At 42.5% G+C, this 21,578-nt stretch overlaps 1 protein-coding gene across 1 annotated transcript in view; it reads left to right on the forward strand.

The window, feature by feature from the left end:
- The first annotated feature begins 22 nt into the window (after window positions 1-22).
- WWTR1 (WW domain containing transcription regulator 1) overlaps window positions 23-21,578 on the forward strand; it is a 135,661-nt gene continuing 114,105 nt past the window's right edge. The window contains exons 1-2 of the mRNA XM_045903573.2: window positions 23-338; window positions 770-1,203. Of these exons, the coding sequence (XP_045759529.1) occupies window positions 773-1,203 (431 nt within the window). The 5' untranslated portion in view covers window positions 23-338; window positions 770-772. The remainder of the gene's footprint in view (window positions 339-769; window positions 1,204-21,578) is intronic.

Genomic DNA, 21,578 nt, shown 5'->3' on the forward strand with positions numbered 1-21,578 from the left:
GTTATGCATAATTCAACAGCTCAACTTTGGGGCCCGCCTCTTTTCTGGGAGTGGGAGTTCGCTCCAAACTTTGTTTATGGGACAGTCCGGGAGCCGCGGCGGCCGCGCTGTCTGCTTCTCCTCCGCCTCCTTCTCGCGGAGCACGAACGCCTGAGGCCAGTTCGGGGGATGTGAGAGCCGAAGCCCCTCGGCTGCCAGGCACCACGTCGGGATTTGCCAGCCGGGCCCCGGCTACAGCCCTGCGAGCTCGGGACGCACCGAGCGACTGAGGCCCGACGGCGAGTTCGGGCGGGACGGCGGCCGCCGCACGCCCAGACTCGGCTTCGCTGCGCGCCCAGGTAGAGCCCGCTGGAGCGCGCCCGCTCACCCCGTTCCACCCCAGGGCGCCTGGGCTCCTCGGGCTTCCGGAGTCGCGATGTCGTGGAGCTGGCTTGGGTTGAGACTTTGGGGGGGGGGGCTGCCTGCCCGGGAAAGTTGCGACCTGTCCTTCGCCAGCAGCAGTTCAGCCACCTCCCGAGTTTAGTTACTCCCCCCCCCCCCCCGCCCTTCCTTGTCGTCCTCCTCCCGGCAACTTACTTGTTTCAAGAAAGTTGCATAATTCTCCAGGCCAGGAGGGACCCCTCCCCCATCCGGTTGGCCTTACCGCTGCGTGTCTGGGATCCCGAGGCGGACACCTATCTGTCGCCTCTTTTTCTTTTGTTTCTGTTCTGCCCCCGGACCCCTTCCTGCGACTTTAAATAAAAGGCTGATCTGACCTTTCTCTTTGCAGAAGATGAATCCGGCCTCGGTGCCCCCCCCGCTCCCGCCACCCGGGCAGCAAGTGATCCACGTCACGCAGGACCTAGACACGGACCTCGAAGCCCTCTTCAACTCGGTCATGAACCCCAAGCCCAGCTCGTGGCGGAAGAAGATCCTGCCCGAGTCGTTCTTCAAGGAGCCTGACTCTGGCTCTCACTCGCGCCAGTCGAGCACCGACTCGTCCGGCGGCCACCCCGGGCCCCGGCTGGCCAGCGGCGCCCAGCACGTCCGCTCGCACTCGTCGCCCGCGTCCCTGCAGCTGGGCACCGGCGCGGGTGCTGCAGGCAGTCCAGCGCAGCAGCATGCGCACCTCCGCCAGCAGTCTTACGATGTGACCGACGAGCTGCCGCTGCCCCCGGGCTGGGAGATGACCTTCACGGCCACTGGCCAGAGGTACTTCCTCAAGTAAGTCAGCCCGAAGTCAGGGGGCACAGTCACGGTGCCCAGGGTGCGCATGCTTGTTGGGGTGCGCGCGCGCGGTGTGGGTCCTTCCACGTTTGTTTCCGAAAGATCTGGGAAGATGGAAGTAGAGAGTGTGTCTCTGGGTGTTGGAATGGTAAAGGATCAGAAGAAGAGCATCTGGTGAGGTTCTTCCAGGGTCCTGGAATTTCCAAGAGATTGGGGACCTGGAAACTCGTAGAAGTAGGAGGGAAAAAAAAAAGTAGTTTTGGGGTGATTCTCATGAAACACATAGGTGACTTTGCCCTGAATCTGGAATAGTGACTTCTGGGCACAAACCCTTACGCCCTTACCTGTCCACTCCAACTTAGATGTCCCAGAGCCTGGTCCATTGGGATGTGACATGGAGATAAATTCTAGAACATTTTTGAGGCTTGGGAAGGAGAGGGACTTTTGGTAGTGTAGGTGGTCTACAGTCTCTCCATTCTTAGGAAAAGCAAGCTAGAAAAGTGAACACCGCCTGGTAGGCCTTTCTGCTCCCAGCTGAGTGATGTAATGACCACACCGCACGGTGATGTAATTAGCAACTCCGTGGTGAAGTAGTTGTGGGCTGGAAAATCAATTGTGCGGAAATTGGGTCAGGAGTTATATTATGGCGCAGTTAGTAACCTAAAATACCAACGGATCAGGAGCCTGTTTTGTTGTTACTCTTCCCTTTCACATTGTTAGGGCTTTCCTGATGTGATGATTTTTACAATTAGACTGTAAGGGAAAATACATTCACAGACATAAAGACGATTGTTTCAGTTGTGGTACCCTAAGATAATTATGTTCCAGAGGAGAAACGCGCTGGAACTTGAAATATAACCAGTGAGGTCAAGGGGGGTCAGGCTATTGATGGCCTGGCTGGAGGTTGTGCCAGCAGCTGGTCCACTTGGTTCCGGATTGCCTGCACTGACTGGCCATTCACTGCCATGGAAAGAAACTTCGCTTCTTAGAACCTGCCGTAGACTTTATTTTAAAGCCGAAATTGCTTTGATGGAGAAGCCTTAGTTTAAAACTTATGCTAGGACGTTATGTGCTCTTTTAAAAGTATAATCAAACCTTTCTTTGGCACTAGTATTTGATTGCTGTCAGTTGGATCTTACAACAAATACACAGTAATGAATGAGGTTTGCTACAGTCAACTCTTTGACTCATACTGGTGACCAATTATTGCTTCCCCATCCCAATGCTGTTGACATCTTGTGCAAGGAGGAGTTCTTTATTTTGTTTCTGGGGTTGGTGTGATGCTGAGAAGCACTTGTCCTGAAACAGACTTGATGGTCATTCCACAACTGGCCTTCCCCCAGGCTTTGAGTGTTAGTGTGGACATGTACTCGATGCTTTGACTTCCTAATGGCTGGTGGAATTCAAGTATGTGATGTAATAACATGACATTTTTCTAAATGTGATGATACTGTTCTGAAGGCTGACATTAGTTTCTATGGTACATAAAGCTCCAAAATGATCTTGTATTAAGGTTACTTAGGTAAGTGCGGTTTTGAGTATTTATTGTGACTTTTCTAGAAATGGACTTAGTAATAAATGCAAATAGAAAAATGGTCCAATAATTTACAGTAATTTAGGGTTATCTTTTTTGGTCCCAAATGACTTAAACTGTGCTTATGAATATACACTTGCACAAGTATATGATATATGATCAGTATAACTGTGGTTATTAAAAATATGAAATAAGAGGCTTGCCTAATATTAGAGGAAAGCTAGGAAAAAAAGGACCCCCCCCAAAAGCAAAAAAATTCCCTTCTATGCACAAGTGCATAATGATGGAATGATTGAAACTAGGACAAAAATGGAAGTTAGCTTTGGGTTTAGAGAAAGTTGCTCAGATTCATTTGTCCATCCCCCCAACTACAACCACCCTGCAGCCCAAAGCAGAGTACATCTTCTTTCACTTTGGGTAGTCAGTGAAGACCACAGCTGAAAAAATGGGTAGGTAGTAGGCTAGCCTGATTTGATGCGGTCCCTGGAAACTTTCTGGCCAAGTTTAAGTCATTGTGACTATTGTCTTTCAGGACAAGCAATCTGCCAGGAGTTGTCTGAGGTTTTTGGGGGGCGTTGTTTAAAGTTGGAGTAAGTTAAATGTTGTATGTCATACTTCGTTGCATAGCCACCAAAGGCAACGTATTTTGATGGATTAAATAGAAGCTTGAAAAATAGTGGCAACTGACCCTGAATTGATTGTCATAAAATCTATTTTGCTCCATCATCTGTGAAATGGGGCTAACAGTGGCATCCATCCTATCATTGATTCTGTCTCAAGGCTTTTATAAATGAGAAATTAAAAGGATTTCAGATTGGACCAGGGTCAGGTTTGATTTTTTTGTTTTGTTTTTTTTTTTTTTGGCTAGAAAACCCAAGGCCAGGGAAGGGTGACTGTGTGACTTTGGGAAAGTCATGTGGTTATTTAATGGTAGACCCTGGACTGGACCTCTTGTCTGTTGACAACTACTTACAGAGCACTTTTCCATTTTCCTCACTCCTACCTTTATCCCCCCTGTCACTTCCCCAGCTGAACAATGACTTTTATGGGAAACAAAGCTGGGCCATTAAGAAGCTTTAAAAAGCTTTTTGTGATTTTCTTAGGTAAGATTGTTCCTATGTATATGATGTAATGACTTTCTGCTACCTCTTAAAGGGGACCTTTTCTGAGCGGTCACACCTTTCATTGCAGTGTTTCTTTAGGGTAGCATACACAAGTGGAGAGGGTTGATGTGAAAACACACGGCCCCTGAAAATTACTGCCCTGTTCCTGCTGCTCTTTAAAGCTCATAAATCAGGCTGGGGGCATGTAGGTGTTGGGCTCTTAGCCACCTGGCACACTGATTTTGACCACTGATCACATTAAAAATTAAAAAAGAAATTCTGGGTATAAATGGGATACATATTTATTACACATAAACCAGAAAACAGAATTATAAAGAACAAAACAGTTGGCTTCAGTAGGACTTTATATTCTTACAGAAAAATTTTATATGAGTAACGTTCTATAAGAAAAAATACTTTATTCCCATTCCTTTATTTTTTTTTTTTTGAAGATTTTATTTATTTATTTGACAGAGAGAGCAAGAAAGCACAAGCAGGCAGAGGGGCAGGGGGAGACGGAGAATCAGACTACCCGCTGAGTAGGGAGTCCGATGCAGGACTCGATCCCCCGACCCTGGGATCATGACCTGAGCTGAAGGCAGACGCTTAACCGACTGAACCACCCGGGAGCCTGTTATCCCCACTATTAAATATAATTTCAGCGATAACATTTGCTTGCCACTCCCAGTTTTTAGTAATAATTTTGGTGTTTTCCCTTTTCTGAAAAGTGTCATAGAAAATTATTTTTGTCAAAGTGATCTTTGCACTCAGTAACAACTCCAATAGTACAGAAGGACTTTTGTTGAAAAACAATGGTTTCCTTCACCTCCTCAAGGCTCACAGAGGGAGCCTTTTAGGTTTTATTTTAACTGTTTCTGTATTTAATTCTTAGATTGTTACTTCCTTAACCCTAGTATGCTTTTACCACAATTTTTTGATTTATCGACTCTTAACTTCTGATTGAAAATGAGAATGTAGCTCCTTAAACTGTTTTTTTCTCCCCCAAATTTAATATTTATATTATTTTTAGTTTGTCTGTTAGATCACCTTTGTTATTCTTTGTCAACTTATTTCTTGATTCCCCCTTTTGCAAGTCAAGGAGATTTGGGGGCTACCTGTTCTACAATTCATTCTGTCCATACACCTTAACGGTCCAGGCCCTGAACCCATAACCAATAAAAGTTTTGTGCTTTGCTCTTAACTTGACCTTCTTATTCATAAATTATTATTAAAGTTGAAAATCTAGAGACAACATTTACATTATTACATTTCTATAACTATAATTCATTGCCTTTTATATTAAGGTTAAAGTTTAGACTTGCTACATTCAGTCTCATGTCAGGACTCCTGGGCAATCAGAGGAGGATATATCTAGCACCAAAGTTGAATGGATTCTTTCTTTCCATCAAACTCTTTTTCTGTTCGTTTTAAAGATTTTATTTTTTATTTTAGCGATAGAGAGCGAGCGTGCAAGTGGGGGGGGGGTGGAGCAGAGGGAGAGAGAATCTCAAGCACTGAGCACAGAGTTGGATGCGGCTCCATCCCACAACCCTGAGATCGTGACCTGAGCTGACTGAACCACCCAGGCCCCCCTCAAATTCTTAACCAGTTGTTTAAATTTGTGGCATCATGGTGCAGGGGCAGGAGTACAGGTTTTAGAATCACATAATTCTAATCCCATCCCTGCCACTCACCTGATAACGTGAGTGGCAGGGATGGGACCTTCATAATTGGACCTTGACTTTCTGAAACATTTTTTCAAGTATTTCTAATTGCCTTCTTATTTGTTTATATATTATTTGCTTCTCAGAATTTTTTAGGCTCTAAATTCCATCAGTTCTATCAAGTCTTGTTTCCCTAAGCTTTTATGCCCAGATTCCTGTATCTTTCTATGCCATTCTGGATTCTGATTGTTCTCTAGGCGTCCAACAGAGCTGTCATCCTGGCACTTCTCTTTACTTCTCTCCATGGCCGGAAGTAGCATCATTTCCATTTCCTTTTCTCATGTCTCCCTCTTTTGATTTATGCCCTCATTTTGCTGGAGTACATGCTTGGGTAACTTTTTTTTTTAAGATTTATTTATTTATTTGAGAGAGAGAGAGAGGGACAGAGAGGGAGGGAGAGAGAGAACAAGGGGGGGAGTTGGAGGCTGGAGGAGAGGGAGAAGCAGACTCCCTGCTCTGCAGGGAGCCCAATGCGGGGCTCAGTCTCAGGACCCCAGTGCGGGGCTCAGTCTCAGGACCCCGGGATCATGACCTGAGCCTAAAGCAGACACTTAACCGACGGAGCCACCCAGGCGCCCATGCTTGAGTAACTTAATAAGTGTTTATGGGAGGTAAAATGTTCAAATACTTTTTAATTTGAAAATATTTATTTTCTTAAAAAAGAACTGACTTTTTTTTTTTTTTAATTTACCTTTGGGTGGCAATATAATGTAGTTGTTTTCATGAAGGGCCTTTTGTCCTTAAATATTGTCAGCTGCCTTGGTTTCCTTGTCTGTAAAACACCTGTTAGTAAGAGTAATACCTATTTCATGATATTTGAAAGACTAGATGAGATAACATATTTGAAGTGTCTGGCACATAGCAGAATTTCAGTACAAGTTCATTCTTGCCTCCAGTTGCCTCTTTGTCCACACACATACCCTTTCTACCTGGCCAAAATCAGATGCAGAAACCTTGACAGTAGAATGAAAGTTGGTTGTGACTCTTGGTTATAGTTATGGCTCTGAATGACAACCTGAATCTGGAATTGTAAGTCAGCTTTTTAAATTTAAAATAAAGACTGAGTCAGTTTTCCTGTTAAACAACTTAAATAGGAATGCGCCGTGACTTAAGCTCCTTGGGCAGAGGATACGGCATCTCTTCTGAAGAGGGTCTACTTTTCGGTGTTTTGGAATCTGGCTCATAGCTACTAGTTGGGCCCATTTTGTGTGTAAGGGGGGAGGGATCAAGAAGTGGAGAGAGAAGAGGAGGGGAGTAAGTGACATCTGTTGATGACCTGCTCTGTGCCAGACAAGGCAGAGAGCGGAGTCAGTGCTTTCCAGAGAGACAACCCCAGTGTCACCTGTGGAGTACACTCCCAACACGTGTGTGTGAAACTTCTTTTTTTTTTAATAACCCTAGGTACTTTCACATATATTCTTTTTTTTTTTTTTTTTAAACCCTCACAGTGACCCTGTGAATAGGTACATACTATTATCTCATTTTGTTCTTGAGGAAACTGAGGCTCAGTGAAGTGGAGTAAGTGGCCCAGGGTCACGTATCAGGTGAGTGGCAGGGATGTGATTAGAATTATGTGATTCTAAAACCTGTACTCCTGCCCCTGCACCATGATGCCTCATGCCAATTACGTGCCCATAATTAGGCCCTGTAATTAGGTCTCCTTGGTGACCAGATAACTCTGGAGTGGTGGATGGAGCATTGGAGTTTGCTTCTGAGCTCCGTCTGGGTGGTCAAATTTGGAGCTCTGGGTGCTAGAGAGAGAGAGGTGATGAGAAAAACAAACCAGAAGTGGATAGTATATCCACAGTGCCTATTTATATTTTATTCATGTCAAGGTTTCCACCTTTAATAAATGTGTATCATTTTATAGGGAACACAGATGTGACCGGGAAGGCAGATGACCTAATGGATGTCAGGATCAGGTACACTGACGAGGGCTTGTTAAGAGGGTTAATTAAATAATGTTAGTAAAGTAGTTGCAAGGGAAGAAAAGAGCCAGGTTGCTTCTTATTGCCTTTATCGTTGCAGAGATTGATGAGAAATAAATTGCTGTAGAGGTTTGAGGCAGTATTGAGTCCTGGTTTTTGTTTGTTGACCAGTTAGGACTTGTAGGAATTACAGCCTTATATATCATTCTCTTTTCTCTTCCTTCTTTTCCTTCCTTCTTTATTTATGTATCTAATCACAGGAGAGGGTGATGGGAGTAAAAGAAATCAGCCAATCCTAGGGGTGCCTGGGTGGCTCAGTTGGTTAAGCGTCTGCCTTCAGCTCAGGTCATGATTCCAGGGTCCTGGGATGGAGTATCACATTGGGCTCTGCGCAGCGGGGAGTCTGCTTCTCCCTCTGCCGTTCCCTCTGCTCATGCTCTCTGTCTTTCTCTCAAATGAATAAATAAAATCTTAAAAAAAAAAAAATAATCAACCAGTCCAGGGGATGGTTTTCTTTTAGAAAGGTGGTTTGAAGGACAGGACTGAAGTAATTAGCTTATTAATGAAGGGCAGATTCTGAGAGGGTGGCCCTTTCACTGGTCTGAGGGTGACTGTGCATGTTTTAGTGCACTGAAATATCAGGAGAGCAGGGTTTTCCAAACTGTATTCTTTGGAACCCCAGTCCATTCAGATGCTTTGTGAACATGGGGGTTTCTGGACCAGGAAGTTTGGGATATGTTGCATGCTCTATCCCTCTCTTGGAATTTCACAATATACATTATACTCCAAAGTCACTTATCAGAAAAACTGGTTTATTTTTGTTTAAGCCAGTATTTCACAAACACATGTGATTTGAACATTTTTATTCCAACTATCGTCTGTTGCCATCCACTCAGGATATAGACCATACTTTGGGAAACCTTTTCTGTGCCTTTTTATAGTTGAGATTTTTTTTTTTAAGAAGATTTTACTTACTTGACAGAGAGAGACACAGCGAGAGCAGGAACACAAGCAGGGGGAGTGGGAGAGGGAGAAGCAGGCTTCCCGCTGAGCAGGGAGCCCGATGCGGGGCTCGATCCCAGGACCCTGGGACCATGACCTGAGCCGAAGGCAGACACTTAACGACTGAGCCACCCAGGCGCCTATAGTTGAGATTTTTATATCTGAATCAAGTTAAAGGTTTTTTTTTTTCAGTGTGCTTTGTGGATACGTAGTATATTTTCATTTATATCTCTTGATTTAATAGTTAATTATTAATGCTTGGAAATAAAAAGTCCTAAATATCAAACAAGTGGGATATAACAGAAGAAAACCAACAATTACAATACCTAGTGATAATAGCATAATCCTGATTTTACTTTTAAAGGTGTGTGTGTGTATGTGCTAGAAGGATAGATACCGAAATGTTTTCGATGGTCATTTCTGGAATTCTGGATGATTTTTCTTGTTTACTTTCTGCCTTTCTGTATTTCCAGATGTCCTTCAATAAACATATGTTTCTTTTCTTTTCTTCTTCTTTTTTTTTTTTAGATTTTATTTATTTGACAGAGCGAGAGAGCACAAGCAGGGGGACCAGTAGGGGGAGAGGGAGAAGCAGGCTTCCCGCCGAGCAGGGAGCCCCACGCGGGGCTCGATCCCAGGACTCTGGGATCGCGACCTGAGCTGAAGGCAGCCACTCAACCATATGAGCCACCCAGGCGCCCCATATATTTCTTTTTAAATTGGAGGGTGGGAGAGTTATAAAAACTTCAGGAGAAAGAAAGCAAAGAAGCATATAAAGATGAAGTCGTAGCGGCGCCTGGCTGGCTCAGTCGATGGAGCTTCCGACTCTTGATCTCAGTTGTGAGTCCGAGCCCCACATGGGATGTAGAGATTACTTAAAAATAAAATCTTAAAAACAAACAAAAAAAAGGTGGAGTCGTAGATTTGGGTAGGTGTGGTAGGGTGTGGGGAAATCTCTCAGCCATAGCTCAGTAACTGAAGCCTGGAGCTTATCTTACTAAATGGATGCTCTTTGGGAACTGCTTGTGTTTTTCTTGTTTGGGGTTATTTTTTTTTTAGGAATGAACTGACACAGTAATTGCTAAACTCTTAACCCAGAATTCTCCATTAAAGTTACCTCAGGATAAGAGGTAGGGTTATGGCAGATCCTTAGGTCACACGAGTTTCCTTCAGCGTATTCTTTATTTGCATGCCCTCCTTCCTGGACTTCTAATGTTCCATCCAGGCACAGCAGATGATAAATAAGAAAGGGAGACATGGCTGGCACAGTAAGCACTGCTGACAGTTTATTACTGTTACTGGTCCCAGTTGAGATGGCGGTGGCAGGGATGTGTGTGCGATCTCCCGGGACCTTTCCTTTATGCCACCGGAAGGATCGTTAGCTGTTTCAGCATCAACAATGAAAAATCACCAGCTTCTCTTGTGTGCTAGCCCTGTGCAGTATGCTGTGAGGGGAGAAATGTGTGGCAGGTTTCCCCAACCTCAGGCAGCTGATGGTCTAGCTGGGGAGACGAGGAGAACACAGACGAAATCAGGCTAGCCTCTGGGCCCTCTGTGGCCGTAGAGCCTAGAGCAGCTGCTCGCTGTGTGTTGGAAGCTCTTGGGAGGGGTGTCATAATAAGGCAATCGTTTCTGTTATGGTTACAGGTCTGAAACTTGCAGCCGTGCTGAACGTCCCTTAGTTCTCTCGTTGGCAGTCTTCCCGCTGGCCCCAGGAACTTGGCACAATCTGTTACCTGTGCCTGGAACATTATTTTCCTGCTTCTTGCCTGGTTAACTCCTATGCTGCTGCAGGAGGTTTTCCCTGACTCACAGGCCCCCCACACTAGTGCCATTTTCTATTTAGTTATTTGTCTTTTTCACTATATCATCACCTCCATGAGGGCAAGATTGATATTTGTCTTGCTCATCATTGTATAAGTTGAGCACAGTGCCTGGCAAATAGGTGCATGCTTGATAAGGAAGGACTCCTCTAATACTTTCTGGTGGCCATCTGCATTGCAAGCTCGTGCACTAGAATTCCTCATGGGACTCTCCCATGCTTGGGAATATAATCGCATCATGTCTGTGCCCCTTGGACTACAAGTTTAGAATCCTAGCTCCGCATACTGTGATGCGGTGGAGAAGGTGGACAGAGGGGGAGTGGTTCTTCAGAGAAGTCTCTGTAAAGGTGGTTGGACATACATGGAGCCTTGAAAAATGGGAGGAATGTGGTGAGCAAAGAGGCCTTCTAGGAAAGAGGGGCAGGAAGAGAAGTTCAGGGGCGGAAGTGCTCAGGGTGTGTTTTTGAGGCCCAGAAACATTTGGCCTGACTTGGGTTGAAAGTAAGTGATGTTTGGTGGATGACCTGTGCATCCCATTGAGGCTCTGGAACCTCAGCTAGGATGGGCATACTGACCATTTTGCTAGTCAGTGTCAATTTTCTCATTCCCTAATTTTGAGATACACCAGTCCTGGCTTTATCCAAATGTAGCACAAGACCCCACCATTGCCTCCTATGTTGAGATATTCTTAGTTCTTTAAGGAACTAAGGATTTTATACTGATTTAAGAATCTGAAATAATAGAACCTTTCATAACAATTCATTCGCCCATCTGTCCCTCCATAGATCTATCCATCTGTCATATATTCAATTTAGCATATGCTGTTCCACAGTAGTGGGTGGTCTTTGCTTTCCAAGTCAGTAGGGTATGAGGCTACGCTTGAGTCAGGCCCACCCCCACTGAATCTGCCATTTCTGCTTATAAACGAATAGCTTGCGGGTCTGGCTGATTCCAGAATACTTTCTTGTGGTTCTGGATAGTTTCTCAGTTTTCTCTGAGACTGATCAACTGGGCAGAGGCAAAATGGAGATTCCAGAAGCAGTTATTCCACCGAAGCCCGCCTAGGTCCTGTTCCCTGAGGGTGCCTGGCTGAGCAGCTCAGGACCTCCCTCTCAAGCACATCCTTCCTGATGCTGTTCCTGAACTGTTAGGGAAGCCTATCGAGAGCCTTTGCACACGAAGTCACAATGCTCAGTCACGTGTTAATGTTTTCAGATAACTTCTTTAAATTAAAAAAAAAAAGTTTTTGACTAGGTAGTAAATACGCATAAATGATAAAAAATATTCAAATAGTACCAAAGCACATACTGTGAGAAGTTTCACCCTACCCTAATCCTCTGGTCCCCTCCCTAGAGCACCAGTTTCTTTTGTCTTTCCAAAGAAACTCTATGTGAGTGTAAGCATGTGTATGCATATACCCACTTAGACTGTTTTCAGTACAGTGCAAATGGTAGTGTACTATACATTACTCAGCTGCAACTTTTTTCACTTAGTATTTCTTGATGGTTATTTTTCCGTACGTATGTATCTGTTTTATTTAATGACTGTAGTATTCTATCGTATGGATGTAGCATAATTTTTTTTAACTGATCCCTTATTGATGGGACATTTAGATTGTTTCTGATTTTCTCTTTTTAAAAGATTTTATTTATTTACTTGACAGAGACACAGCGAGAGAGGGAACACAAGCAGGGGGAGTGGGAGAGGGAGAAGCCGGCTTCCTGCGGAGCAGGGACCCCGATGCGGGACTCAATCCTAGGACCCTGGGACCATGACCTGAGCAAAGGCAGACGCTTAACGACTGAGCCACCCAGGCGCCCCGATTTTCTCTTTTTAATTATAAAAATAATATATGCCCAAACACTACTGGAGGGATGAAAATGGAATGAAGATGGAAAAATAAGTTCTTCTGATCTTCCCTGGATCCCTGGTTATAGAGAACCATTGTTAACACTTTATCCAGAGATACTCTACACAAAGAGCAGCAGTATGGCCCCTATCTAATTAATTACCTATTTAGCTTGCTTGTTACCTAATTTATCTATCATCTACTATCCTAACTATTAATCATTATACCTACCCTTCTTATACAAGGGTGGTGCATGGTCTGGCAAATGCACGCTGGCCAGTTAGATGGATGCCCTACCGATTAGAATGAATGGTATCCCAGCGTGAAGTGGCTGATCAAGTATCTCAGTGTGACTCAAAGTGGGGTCTCTGAACTGACACTAATGTGCAGATGTATGTAACTCACCCGTTACAGACTAGATACAGAAGTCAAGAATGTTTAGAGACTTGTATACAAAATGATACGGCTTCGACATCTAAGCATGTGATCAGTGGGATTGTCTAATGGAACACGGTAATTTGGGTGTGCCAAATTTGTGTGATGAGTCATGTGTGGCCCAAGCTATGTACAAGGCATCTACAATAGGACCACATACTGATCTTGACAGATTGAAAATAGAAAAACCCTGATCCCTTTCCACAGATAGTTTGAGAGATGCTGATATGTTTCTCTTAACTCTTTTTTTTTCTGTTCTTTTTTCTCTTTTCTTCTTTCTTCTCATCCACCATCCATTTACCTAAGTATCATTTTATTTTTCCATCCATCCTTACAACTGCCTTTTATGTATCAGTTTATTATACCTCTCATTAACTTCACAAAAATAATTAATCTAAGATGTTGGATATTGAGTCCTAATATGAAAACAAATTCTGTGGCACAAAGAATGATTATCATCTATTTTCTAGTACATAATATATTTTATGTCTTTTTGGCCACTGTGCTCATTGTTTTAAAAATATGCTTTCGCACCCTTCAATTCTGAACACTGTGGATAATCCTAAATCCTGTTCTTTCTTGTGACTAATCTACCTGCAAGCACTGTCAGCTACAGACTCAGTGCAAAACATGGTGAGTGGAGAAAAATACACATGCTGGATAATTTAGTAAAAATACATATTCCTTTGGGGTGGCTTTTCTGCAAATACTGTGATACTGAATATTTGTCTTTCTCTCAGTTTGTTCATGGAAAACAGTTCGTGGCCTAGGGTTCAGAGGTTGAGGATGCCATTGATAACCCATCAGAAAGTAGAAAATGCAAACAAATGATAAATGTAATTAAAATGAACAGACAACCTTTTCTCTTTTTTTTTTTTTAAAGATTTTTACTTATTTATTTGACAGAGACACAGGGAGAGAGGGAACACAAGCAGGGGGAGTGGGAGAGGGAGAGAAGCAGGCTCCCCACTGAGCAGGGAGCGCCATGCAGGGCTGGATCCCAGGACCCTGGGATCATGACCTGAGCTGAAGGCAGACGCTTAACGACTGAGCCACCCAGGCTCAGACATAACTCTTACTGACTTGATTTTACTTTTAGGTTTATTTTTAAAAACTGGCTTTAAAAATTTTTTTTATCTATTTGAGAGAGAGAGTAGGAACAGGGGGAGGAGCAGAGGGACAAGCAGACTTCCCGCTGACATGGGGCTCCAGCCCAGGACCCTGACATTATGACCTGAACCGAAACCAAGAGTTGGATGCTCACCTGACTGAGCCACCCAGGCACCCCTAAAAGTTGTTTTTTTTTTTTAAATAAAAAATGAAGCAGAACTGAAGGATATAAAATGAAAAGTAAAAGTACTCCACCCACTAGTTTTACTCTTCGATGTAACCACTATTCACAATTGCTTGTATATTTTCCAGGCATTTTATTATGCATTACATGACTTCATTTATAATGGCATCAGTTGGTTGTTTTGGTATTGTGGGAAGCACAGTGTAGGTGGTCTTTGTTCCTTGCTGACCCTCACATAACCTCAGGACTGAGTATAGCTATGGATTAAATTATGGAGAACTAGATGTGATGCCTGATGGAGAGGTCTCAGGATGAAAAGCTTTGTTGGTGTAACTGTGGTTCAGAGCCTGGGGTTTAGCTTTGTGGTTCAGGACGTTGATGTCTTTGGTGCGCCAAAACTGATCAGGTTTTCAAAGACTTTCTGCTGTGGGCCATACTGGGATGAAATGGGGGTAGACATTCTAGCTGCAGTTTCAGAATTCAGGAGCAGTGACTTGAATAATCTCCCACTCTGGAATGAAGGAACTCATAAGAGTGATTTAATGGCTGGGAAATTGCTTGGGTGGTTTTAGCAAAGGGAAGAAGTGAAACCATTTAAGGGATATTAAGGAAGTAATTTGACAGGCTTTGGCAATGGATTAAATATGGGGAGTGAGGAAAAGAGGTGAGAAGGAAGATTTGCAAGTTGCTGGCTGTCCCTGGAACGAACAGAGGTGCCTGTAATTGTGACAAGTGGGAAGTAAGTTTAGAAGAGGTGGAGAAAATTTTTAACATGTTGAGTTTGAGGTGAATTTAAGATATCCAAGGGAGATAAATGTATATTTGCAGACCTTTCTCTCTAATTAGAATGACGGATCTATTATTTGTAATATTTGTAATTATTTGTAATTTGTAATTATTACATATAATTATTCTAATCCAGGTGTGGATGAGATCCCGGAGAGAGAGGTTACAGATCGAGTGAGAAAAGTCCAGACTCTGTAAAGGATAGACAGCCAGAGAGGTTGGAGGAAAGGCAGAAAATAGTACAAGAAATCCAGGGAGGAAATTGTCTGTAAGAAAGAGGAACGGTTAAATTCTGTGTCATGTTTCTTAGAGCTCTAGGAAGATGAGAACTGACAGATTTTCAGTGAATGGATTTTTCCACTGAGGCCGCTTTCTTTCCCCAGGGTAGAGCAAAAGCTGGGGCCTGGGGTACGAATTCTACAATCTAGTTTTTGAAGAGGGAAAAAATGAAGAAAAGAAGCATGCAGTTAGATGAGGGGCATCCCCCAAATTCCCGTATACTCTACCACATCCCTGCTAAGGAGCATGGTTCTCTCACGGTGCAGATCCAGTGCCGTATGGAAAGACCACACATTTGCTTATTCAAACATCCTGTTAAAACAAGGTTTGAAATCAGTGTTTTATAACTGACTGAGATAAGTTAAAAGACTTGGGTAAAAATATTACTCTAATTGGTATGATAATCCCTTGCCGTGAGGAAAATTACAGTCTCCAGTCCTGACTGTGGTAAAACCTTTGCCACAGTTTGTGACACGCAGGACTGTTATTGCTGGGACGTGTCCTACTTAACGGTGGCCATAAAAATAGCAGATTATGGTTGGTGAGTGTCAGTTAAAAATTTATGGTTCAGAATATTATGGAACTGTTGTTACAGATAAACGTTTATCTCTCCTATCTTTTGTTTCTCCATTTTCCGGAACTGATTCTGGTACCTGGCAAAGGGGATTCCGAAATTAATGCAGGTAAATGCGGAGGCCAGTTTACCCTTTCACAATGTAAGGTAAATAAAACATGTTTGATTGTATCAAACTGGTTTGAGTTGGAGTTTGGGTTTGGATACATTTTGTAGTCAAAAGACCATTCTGGGGGCACCTGGGTGGCTCAGTCAGTTGGATGGCTGCCTTCGGCTCAGGTCATGATCCCGGGGTCCTGGGATTGACCCCCCACATCGGGCTCCTTGCTCGGCGGAGAGCCTGCTTCTCCCTCTCCCTCTGCCGCTCCCCCTGCTTGTGTTCTCTCTTTCTCTGACAAAAAAAAAAAAAAAAAAAAAAGGCCATTCTGCTGCCTTCTGCTAATTTGGGAGTACCTGGTAGCCTTATTACTGGTTTGGGATTTGTATAAACATGTAAAGTTAGTAGCTGGGATTGAGAATCATAAAAGAAGCAACGAACTTTGGTGCTGTTTATAAAAGTACTTATGTTTTCTGAAGACACATTTTCTAGTGCAACTGTTTCCACTTTCATGGGTCTTTGTTTTACATACTGTGTGAAATACTAGCCTATGCATATAGAACTTTTGGCAAATATGAATTCCTCTTAAGTAATTATACCATCCAACATGTATTTGTCTTTTTGTGCATTTTAACATAAAATCCAACCATAAATATATGTTGTAGAAAAACTTGAAGGAAGGAAAGGCAGGAAGAGAGAAAGGATGAGCTACTTAAAGGTAAAGTTCTACCCAAGTGTATTTTACAAATACAATTGCTTCTTTACTTAGGCTTTTAAAGTTTAGTTATCTGTGGTCTAAAAAAATTAAATTCGAATTTATTGATGTTGCATTTCTGTGTTAGGAGAGCAAGGGCTATGCTTTGGGCTTTGGAAAGCAGAGTTCTCAGCAAAGGTCCGAGGGCTGTAAACCCATTGAGTAGACAGTGGATCCATTGTTCTCTGTATTTGTCTGTTGCTTACATTTTAATAACTATTGAGCAGTCAGTGATTATTAACAGATATTTAACAGTAGGAGCAGATTAGATTGTAGGGTCAGTAATTATGGACAACTTGGAGCGTCAACATGAAAGAAATGATTTTAAAGGTTAGATCCAGAATTGTTGAAACTTTTGCCTGAAACTTTGTCAGGTGAGCAGTGCAGAGGATGGACCAGCACAGCCTTTTAAATTATTAGCCATGGTAAAGTGAGTCAGGTTTTGCCACAGTGCTTTTCATTTAACCTAATAGTTGGCCAGCCCTAGTTAATTAGTTGAAAACCATTATAGGACGCAGATTTCCCAGTTGCACATGCATTGGAATGTCCGGCTCATCCCGTGTGTGGATTAGAGGGCCCATGGTGCGGCTAATTAAAGTCATTGTCTATACTCCCCTTAAAGCAAAGCATTAGAAACAAAGTTGAAGAGTTCTCTGAAGGTCCTTCTGAGCCCTGGTCAACATCCTGGTTGACTGGTATGTATCTCTTCGGAGTCTAATTTCCAGAGCTGTTGAAAAAGAGTATTATACATTTCCAAGTGAGCATGGAGGTGTAAACTGATGCCACAGGGTTGCTTCAGCTGAAGTGAAAGATCACACTTACTGACACTTATTACAAATGGGTTTTTAAAACAATGTCTGTTTTGTACAGTGAGAGTAAAGTCTGCCAAGTGTAGAACAAAAAAGTTATATTGTGGAATAAGATAAAAGGACATTGCATAATAAATAATGTCTCATACCATTAAAATATAAGGTTTCCTTCCCAGAATGTAAGTATGAGCTTCTAAATGGATGTTTTAAAAGTCTGATTTTTCTTTGATTTGCCTAGTGACTTGATGCATAAAGAGATTATGGGTTTGAATGTGTACAGATCTGGACTACAATAAATAATACACATGTATAGCATGCAAAAGAGAAATAAAACTCAAATGGCATTGTGTTTTAGTGATACCATAGAAATTGGTTTTTTATTACAATAGGTTGAAAGTAGCTCATTGGAAGTAAGCAAAACGTTTTCATCTGTCAGTTTCTAAGACTAGAATAACATACCTGATCCAAAGTGTATTGGTTCTAACCTTTATTCATAGACAGAATCACTGGTTTATGAAAATCAATGAGGAAACATAAGCAGAGAGGTAAGCTGTAGAAACATTGAATAAATCCTTTAAGATGTGAGTGTGTGGATCTGATAAGTAGTTCAGATTGTTTGCTCTTGCCCTGAATGGATTTTGAACATGAGGAGAGATTGCATGGAATTAAAAATTGGTGTTTTTTGGGGCGCCTGGGTGGCTCAGTCGTTAAGCGTCTGCCTTCGGCTCAGGTCGTGATCCCAGGGTCCTGGGATCGAGCCCCACATCGGGCTCCCTGCTCCATGGGTAGCCTGCTTCTCCCTCTCCTGCTCCCCCTGCTTGTGTTCCCTGTCTCGCTGCGTCTCTCTCTGTCAAATAAATAAAATCTTAAAAAAAAAAAAAAATTGGTGTTTTTTTTGTTTTTTTGTTTTTTGTTTTTGAAACTCCTGATCATTCTAGAGAGGCATTTTTCTGAATATAAGGAGGACCAAAAATGTTGCTTAAAGGGATTTTGTAAGAAAAATAGGCACAGTTCTTGAACAAAGTGGGCTACCCGAATAAGGGAGATCTAAGGAGTCACGTTACACCTCTGTACAGGTGTAAATTTCAAAGGTGAACTTTTGGGGAGGCGGTTTGTTTAGCGGAGGGAAAGCTAATGGGATAGGTCGAACAAGTGTCCAGAAAGATAAGGGTTTATAAGACACATTGAGATGTTTGTAGATGTTCTTTCCTATAGAACATGGCCAGAAATACTGCCTGAGTAGTTTATAGGAGGATAGAAGAGGTAATTTTAGTCTACTCAGAATAAAAATGAAGAATGATTTGTTCATTTTATTTTATTTTTTATTTTTTTTTTTAAGATTTTATTTATTTTTTAGAGAGCGAGCGAGAGAGAAACAGCATGAGAGGGGAGAGGGTCAGAGGGAGAAGCAGGCTCCCCGCTGAGCCGGGAGCCCGATGTGGGACTCGATCCCAGGACCCTGGGATCATGACCTGAGCCGAAGGCAGACGCTTAACCATCTGAGCCACCCAGGCGCCCGATTTGTTCATTTTAAACTTTTTTTTTTTTATTTTTTATTTGAGAGAGAGAGAATGAGAGACAGAGAGCATGAGAGGGAGGAGGGTCAGAGGGAGAAGCAGACTCCCCGCCGAGCAGGGAGCCCGATGCGGGACTCGATCCCGGGACTCCAGGATCATGACCTGAGCTGAAGGCAGTCGCTTAACCAACTGAGCCACCCAGGCGCCCCGATTTGTTCATTTTAAAGATGTTTTGAAGAGGGGCCCTTGGAGACCACCAATAGATCTTTTTTGGATGGGCTGACTTGAAAGCAGAGAGAATGTAACCTGGTGTCTTTAAGTGGCATGTGTGGTGACCCTAAGATAAACTATCTGATTTCATTTAGACTTGGCTGGACGTGCAGAGATACCCAGACCTCTGTTTGAGCTAGTGCCCCAGTGTTTCTGCTCTCAAGCCTGATGGTGGAGTGGCTGGCTTCGATTTGCTTCCTGCCCGAATTAAAAACCTGTTTGTTTCGCCCATCATCTGGCTGGGCCTTACCCATAATTCCTGCACTTTTGATTATGGGGGTTATTATAGGACAAGAGCTTCTTTGTAAAAGAGCATGTTTAATACTCTGGGGTCTAGCGTGACTAGCGGATATAAATTGTATGGAAGCAATTAAACTCGAAGGAAATGTCACGTGGGCTGAATTTAAACATACAGGCTTGTGGCATTGATTTTTTTTTTTTTAACTTACACAGAAAAGGGTGGAGAGAGAAAAATAAAGGAAGAGAAAAGAGCAATGGGCCAAGAGAGTGAGGGAAACACACACAGAGACAAGAGAAACGACTCATTTTGAACATTTGGTTAAAAATCCAAAGTCCAGAACCAGTATTTTTTTTTTAAAGATTTTATTTATTTATTTGAGAGAGAGGGAATGAGAGAGAGCAAGCACATGAGAGGGGGGAGGGTCAGAGGGAGAAGCAGACCCCCCGCTGAGCAGGGAGCCCGATGCAGGACTCGATCCCGGGACTCCAGGATCATGACCTGAGCCGAAGGCAGTCGCTTAACCGACTGAGCCACCCAGGCGCCCCAGAACCAGTATTATGCTAATGCCATTGCCCTTCATATGAACTCTTTTAAAATTACAAATGTCAAGGCATTATATACTGCCCTCTACTTGTATCCCTTTCCAGGCAGTCACCTTCATGTCAAGGCATATGTGGATGTAACTAAGCAGTGATTTTTTTGGAATATGTTAATAAACAGGCCTGAAGGCAGCCCATTATGATTGTGAAGGTGCTTCTCTCTCTAGTTTTCTATTTTATGCTCAGGGCCTCTGCATAGTTCATACAGACCGGCTTGTCTTTGGACTTGCTGATGACGAGTAGCGTGTCATTTCTCTCACTGGCCTAGAATGTCTTCTAACATTCAGCCAACCCCATCTGCTCTCTAACACCTTATTGGACCAGCCAGCTAGAAAAGATCACCTGCTACTCCAGATCCCCAGACTAATTTGATCTGTCTGAATAATTTGGCCCTTGATCTTTTCTCTTGTCCCATTAAAATGTCATGTAAGGCTTGTCGTTGAATGAATGTATTTATTTCATTTCCCTAACGAGTCAGCTCTTAGAATATGGACCTGGTGTTGTATTGTCCTTCATGCCTAGCACATATTGGTACCAGGAAATATTTGTTGAGATCAGTACTGATGTTGAACATGCTGTTAAAATAATCAAAATGTTACCGGGTGGTCAAGGGCAGAAATGGATGCTTTTAGATTAGATATAATAGTACAACAAGTTTGACATGAATTTGAGCGTTGGAAATAATAAGCAACCCTTGATGTTTTGCCCCAACAGAAAGTGCTTATGCTTTATTTTCATTCTTTAATCTGTGAACTCTTAAGGACAAGAAAGAAATCTCACCTTGCCTGTAACTCTCCAGTACCTGGGGCAGTGCCTGGCACACATATGAGTTCAGATAGTATTTGCTGAAAGAAATAGAAATGATTTTTTATTTCTTCATTATTTAAGTCATCTGGTACTTCTTTCCTATGCAATAAGCCAATTAATATTTATTGAGAACATGCTGTGTGGCAGATGCTGGTGCTGTGCCCACCATAGTGGGTACACATACAGTATATTATACTTTGGAATATATTTTGTTTTCTGTATTTATCAGTCTTACTATAAATTCTAAGAAATCACTTCCTCAAACTGAACAATGATGATCCAAGAGAGCAAAAGTTGCTGAGAATAACTCAGTATATTTATCTATTCCTAGATTATTTCCACATTGCACTCAGTGCTGGATGTATGCCCCTTAAATAATTGTAAGATTGTAACCTTTCCAAACAGAGCTGAGAGGTAGACTGTTTAGGTTTCAAAGAACTTTTCAGGATGCAAAGTAAATAAGGGAATTGGAGATATCAACAAAACTGTAATTAAGCAGATTAACTGTGTCAATAGTGAATACAAAGATGTCAGAGGAGCTAGTTGGTTGCAGTTATTTAAACACAGCCTCAAGTTCATTCCTAGTGGTATCACCATCATCCACAAACAAGCTTGAAAGGAAGCTTAGCCAGATAAACCCAGGAGAATCATTTCTCCTGGGAACATCACATTCTAAATCATACATCCATTATTAATATATTTTAAGATTTGGCTTGGGGTCTTTTATTCTTTACGTGCTCCTTAAGGTCACACAGAACCAGAATTTAATATTACCGTCATTTCAGATCTCTGAAGAGTGGAAAATGAGCCCCCTTCTGACCAGAATAAAGGGAGGAAGAATTTAAAATTATAAACCAGCTTTACTTTATTCATAGACGATAGTATATTTACATGCAACAGTATCTATTGTTTCTTTCCTTTCTTTTTTTTTTTTTTTAAGATTTTGT

Source organism: Mirounga angustirostris, unplaced genomic scaffold (assembly GCF_029215605.1).
Source record: "Mirounga angustirostris isolate CCGP_5_RB_7025 unplaced genomic scaffold, mMirAng1.0.hap1 SCAF_1, whole genome shotgun sequence".
In the NCBI taxonomy this organism is placed as follows: Eukaryota; Metazoa; Chordata; class Mammalia; order Carnivora; family Phocidae; genus Mirounga; species Mirounga angustirostris.